The following is a 6,000-nucleotide window of genomic DNA, read 5'->3' on the forward strand; positions in this document are numbered from 1 at the left end:
CTCATTAGTCAAGTCTTCTTACGAGTTACTGCTATGTACAACATATCCAGTATGTATTGTGTTTTTCACAGCACAGTACCTATACCTTCTGCTCAAGTTCCTCCTTCAGGAACAAAAAGAAGAACTAAATTATGTAAGGATAAGGAGCAAGTTCTTATCTTATGTGGACCAGCCACAGTGATCATCGGCCACATTTTCCTAATGTTATGACACAGAGACGGGTCCAGGGAGAGCGGATGAGAGAGTAATGTGTCAGGCTAAAGTGTAAGTAAGTTAAACACTTATTTCTGCATTTCTGATGCATTATGCAGGAGAATGTTGGGATCTCTGGGAAATAGAGAAACATATAGGAAGTAAAAGGGAACTTGATATACCTGGATGCATTTGTTGAGGTAGTTGAAGACATTGGCTATTAAATTAAATGTTTCCCCTCGAATGACAGAGTATGGCAAGGTGAGGTCCACAAAGAATGGTTGAAATGCTGTCAATGAAACAGGTGAGGAAATGCCAAATCCAGCATCATCCTGCACACAGAAAGCACTGGCTTTCCATTCTGTGATGGTGTCAGGAATGGTATAAAAGACATTGACCTCTCCCCTGGAACTGAGGAAAATAAGAAAAACAGAATGAGAAATGATTGCAGGGAAGTGGTCAGGAAGAGGAAGAAAAGTGCAGAACATCACCATGAAACCATGACAATTTGTCATGCTCCCCTGGAACTGAGGAAAATAAGAAAAACAGAATGAGAAATGATCTTTGGCATTTGCAAGCCAAGTTATAAAATAGGCTCACTTCTTGAGTTAGTACTTCTGTTTTCATCTCACTTTCTGCAAGATACCTATCCATATTTAAAAGCTGTAAGTAAAGGTGAAGGTGCTGGTGAACTACATGTTAAAAAGCACTTGGAAGAATACTCAGCTTTTTAAATTCAGAAACACCATTTGTTTAAATACCATACTGCCCAAATATACAGTTTAGAACCGACAAATTTGGATTAATGTTCTAGAACAGCCCCTGGATGCATAGTTAAGATGGAGATATTCTCATTGCAGATGCTATGGTAGTCTGGAAAGAAAAACAAAATAACCTGAGTTTTCTGCTGCTGAATTAAAAAATACAATGAAAATAACAAGTTTTATTCCTGCTCTCTCCTAAACAAACACTCTTACTTTACTCTTAACCCTTATTCTTTATCCCCATCAGGACAGGGAGTGGAGCAGAGAGCAGATGTCATTCACAGTTCAAGTAGGTTTGACACTGTGTTGACACGAGGTTGGGAGCTCAACGGTCATTGAACAAGATGGGAGAAGGAGACCCACACCTACAAAACAGACATATGTTCCATGGCTTCTTCCCAGAATTCATTTCAGCAACATGTGTCAACTCAAAAATCCACATGAGAGGTAAGAAGTGAAGAAAAATACTCACTCGGTATGAACCAGATCCCAAATCCAAGTCTCAGGGAAGAATTTCCGAACACTGTTAACACCACGCCCAGGAAGAATCCTTGACTCATCTAGAAGATTGTGTATGGTTGAAGTATATTGTTAGAGAGGTCAGGCCAGAAGAGTCTGAGCTTCTGTCAAACATGCTCAACACCATAAATGAACACTAAGTATTCCATTTGAGCATTTTTCCATTCTTTTTCACATAAAAAAGGAAAATTCTAACAGATATAGGGTATGAGAAGAAACAATTTCTTATCTATTCTCTTTTCCCATGGGAAGATATTAGAAAATTTAGCTATTTCACTTTATTTCATATTAAAAGTTCTCATCATCCAGTTAGAAAGGCATGTTCTCCATCATCTCCACTAGCTCTCCTTGATTTACAAATGGACAATAGTAGCCAGCATTGTCACTGAGGCTTATAATGCTTAACAAACCTCCCTGAGAACTCAATCATTTTTATCCTGTTCAGTAGTTAAATCTGGAGCTGAATATCCGGTCCATTGGAAAACTGCTTTTGCTCATATAGTCAAACTAGAGGTCTGATGCAAGGAACCAAGGCCTCTTTCAGCTTTGCCACGGATTCAATTGTGATGTCCAACAACTCATTTAGAATTGACTCTACTGCAAGGATTGTCAGAAAGAAATTACTTGAGGCAAACTGGGACACATAGACCTATTCCTTAAAAAAACCTCAACATGCTGGCTGATATTTTATACAGGCAACAGTTTTGAAGATCAGGCAGACTGGGACTGGAGATACCGTATGAGCCTTTTTTTACCTGTAACATAGCCACTGACATGGGTGTCATCATGGTCAAAATAGGCAGGGTAATCTTCCACATCTGATTTGTCTTCATTGCACAGAACTGGCTTCCGTAGCACAGAGTTGGTGAAAACCTTCAGGCCCATATCCTGAATGTGAAAGAATCAGTCATGTCACTCAGGGCATGCACTAGCTACCAGTGCATGCCACTTCTCCCACCTGGGTTATCATATCTCATGTCTCTCCTCCCTCCTCACATCCCACCCTTTCAACCCTGAATGCCACAACTCACTCTTCCTCTCCAATCTCCGAGTCTTTCTTATGGAGCAGTGACACCTTTGGTGTTCTGTGAAGAGCAGTAATGATGGGGCTTATGTTAGGTCTTAGGGTATGGGACCAGTGGGAGTGGAGGCAAGTGTATCAGGAACCAAGTGGCCTCCATCATGGACTTGGATCTTTACTAGGAACGCCAAGGCCATAGTCCTGCTTAGGAAATGTCTGCTGAAGCATGGGCAGGATCCTAGCAAATATATCTAATAGTGAGTCTTCCTGAATAAAAGGTGGGGATGAGAAGCCAGAAACTGGGTGATTGGAGACTTTAGGCAGTTCCAGGCATCAGCTGCCTTCTCTTAGCAGTAAGAACCACCACTTGAGAACATTTAATGCTAATGTACATGAATTCTGGAATACCTCCCACTTGAAGAACCACACAGAGCACATACCCTGAAAACCCTGTAGACATCGCCATCACGACTGACATTCACTGGTTCATAGTACAAGCCATCAAAAAAGGTGGTTTTGACTGGGGTACATTCCTCTGGCTTGTCATCTTCCAGGTTGAGCCCATTGTAGTAATAGCCATATAAATCTCTCACACGAGTTCGGTAGTACACCTGGGAGGTGAGAACGACTAGTGTAAAGAGAAAGAAGGTCCCAGGTAGGTGCGAAATCACATATATTCAAAGCTAATGGTAGCCCCTGGGCGATCCCATAGACTGTGCTGTGTTTGCCTAGTGACGCCTATCTAGACATGAATAAGCAATTTCGCTGGTGATACACAAAGAAGGATTGGACTCTGCTTCTGAAATGCAGTGGCTTTGTGGGGTGAATTTGAGCAAAAAACATGGATATATACTCCTGAGTTATGCAGAGAGGAGACTGGAGTCCAACAAGATACCAGCTGACATCTCCAGCTTTTATTCTGGGCCCAAGACCTATTTGAATCACAAAACACAATTTTGACATAATCGCTCCTTAGGGAGGTACTATTCTTTCAAGGATTTACATTAGGCTGATTCTTAGGACATGTCTTACACTGACATGCTTTCCAGAAGTAAATGTTACACTATCAATTTCTGTCTTTGAAGTGTACAACTGCCATAGACCTTTCTTTAATCACCGAGATGTCTGTCTCCAAGGGAAAAATAAAAACACAGCCAGCAGCAGAGAGATCACAGGTGAGAATTGTGGTGTCATTCTGGCTGTCCCAGGTCAAAAGAACACAGGACTGGGGATGTGGCTTACATTCTCTGCAGATAACTCTTGCTCAGGCTGAAGAAGAAGGACACTCTGATCTACAGCCCTCAGGGCACAGTAGGAGTTGGCAGCGGCTTCTAGGTGGAGACTGACTTTAGAGCCTGGAAGACCCTGCTTTTCAGAGAACTCGAGCTGGAGCTGGAAATGAATAAATCCAAGATGACCACACAGAAATTAGGAGAATGTTTGGCACATAGATCTAAACCTCACCTTTCATCAGCACTCACTCTATTCTCCATGGGTCGAAGCTCCTACCGCTAGATGGCCCTTCTGAATGCCTCTTCTGTAAAATTCACAATCTCTATAATCTCCTAGTCACCTCCCTCTCCCCAGTCCATTGAGAGCTTAGCTTGACGCCAAGTATACATGTCGATTCCAGGGACAGCTCCTCATGTTCCCTTGCACATCTGTACCTTTTCCATTCCTAAAGGGCATCCCTAGTGCAGGGCTCTTGATGAAGTCATTCCCTAACTGTTCTCTCAGCAAAGAGACAGCTGATATAGCCCTTGATAAGAAAGCAAATGTTTTCACCTTGTTTTTGAAGCATATATTGCTGCGTATCCAAGAGCTGTCAGCCACTATCTCCTCATGAGGATGTACCGTGTAGAGCAACAGTCTGGCGCTGGGGGCAAGCTTCTCAGTGACAGTTAGTGTGATGGAGAATGTACCTCTGGGAGCTGTGGAAGTGACATGGAACAGGAGAGGAGAAGCCAACAAAAGAGATTAGACAAACTTCAGCTTTGGTGGAAAGACCACATATTTATCCATAACCTACCAGCACCTTTAAAAACAGGGAAGTTGGATACTGGAAGGTTCATCTCAGCGGCTGAGGAACAGCTCCCGTCAGCAAGACAACAGATACAAACTGGAGGATGCTGAGAGCAGGGTGCTTTGCAGAGAGGGGTCTGAGATTAATAGAAGTTGGACAGGGAAATCTGTGTATGATTGCCATGAAAAGAACACAACATTGCCTTTGGGTCTCAACCCTAGAACCTCCAACACCAGATAAGACAGGCTAATCTCCTGAGCTAAGGGAGAACTCCCTTAACATCAGGAAATATAAACTTCTTATCTACATGAATGACAACTACTAGAGCAGGGACAGGAATTAAGCTTTCACATAAGTTTTGGTGAGTCACACACTATTACACACCTTAGTGTTAGTCCCCAGTAATATGGAAAAAACAGTGGCTTCAAGCTGATTTCATGTAGGGGAAATCATGTGACATAGCTGCCTTTTTATGAATGGGATGCCTCTCCCTAAACCACAGGGGAATCTACAATGTGCAGCAATAGAGCATGAATAGCTAGAGAAAGACCAAAGATGGCAAATACTAGACAACAAGTCCTATATGTGGACCGAGGCATACTTAAACCACCTTAGAAGACTGGAGCCACCTTACCTAAGACTGGAAATAGACCAGATTCTGCAAAAAAAGATATTTTTAACAAAGCAAGAACAAAGTTCAGTTTGTTGCGATTGGTAGGATCATTGTCATTCGTGGGTATTTGGAGACTTCTGAAAGTGAAATGAAGTCCAAGCAGTTAATTGCTGAATATCCCTGTCATGTGGGACACCTATCATTTCAAACTTCAAAAAGCTTTAGTCTTCTAATCAGTGAAGGCTTGGATGTCACAGAAACTGTGAAAATGCAAATACTCCTTTGTCAGAAATAAAACAGAAGGTTACATTCCTTGGTGTTTGATGACAACAAAGTTTTAATCTTTCAACTAACAAGATCAATTTGATTATGATATGGGGTATAGGATAGATGCTGCAGCTAAAGCAAATGATACTGTGATTGGTGACAGGTCATGGGGTTTAAGAACTAGGACTGACTTAGCTGCTGTTCTTTGCTTTCATCCCTTCTTACAAAATTTACTAATGCTCTTGAGCTCAGAATGATGCTCTGAAGTATAAGTAATATGGCCTAGAACTTACCACCAGATATGCTGACTTGCTCCTGGCCACTGAGAATAATTTTTCCTTTTGTCATCACCTGGGCATAGAAAAAAACTTATAAGACAGGATCAAAAGCACCTCTTTCCTTCCCCCATGAAATCATTGATCTTGAGTAGTGTTCTGAGAGGCTTCAAAGGCCATCAAGTCAAGCTGTGATCTGTAACCTCTGTCTGGCCTGGAGATTTCTGCCTTGTATGGTGTTCAAGAGAAGGTGAAAAAAAAAAAAGTATTTTGGTAGTCAAGGTAGCACTTACCACATAGTAGAAGTTTGTGTGGCTGGCATTCCT

General features: G+C 41.9%; 1 protein-coding gene across 1 annotated transcript in view; it reads right to left on the reverse strand.

Moving 5' to 3' along the window:
* Window positions 1–6,000, reverse strand: part of LOC104627454 (ovostatin-like) — a 31,297-nt gene that overhangs the window by 14,792 nt on the left and 10,505 nt on the right. Inside the window, 8 exon segments of the mRNA XM_010295722.1 lie at window positions 375–603; window positions 1,429–1,516; window positions 2,231–2,363; window positions 2,937–3,107; window positions 3,739–3,888; window positions 4,282–4,427; window positions 5,693–5,750; window positions 5,968–6,000. The exon segment at window positions 5,968–6,000 is cut by the window's right edge and continues 24 nt beyond it. Of these exon segments, the coding sequence (XP_010294024.1) occupies window positions 375–603; window positions 1,429–1,516; window positions 2,231–2,363; window positions 2,937–3,107; window positions 3,739–3,888; window positions 4,282–4,427; window positions 5,693–5,750; window positions 5,968–6,000 (1,008 nt within the window).

Source organism: Phaethon lepturus, unplaced genomic scaffold (genome assembly GCF_000687285.1).
Source record: "Phaethon lepturus isolate BGI_N335 unplaced genomic scaffold, ASM68728v1 scaffold2371, whole genome shotgun sequence".
NCBI lineage: Eukaryota > Metazoa > Chordata > Aves > Phaethontiformes > Phaethontidae > Phaethon > Phaethon lepturus.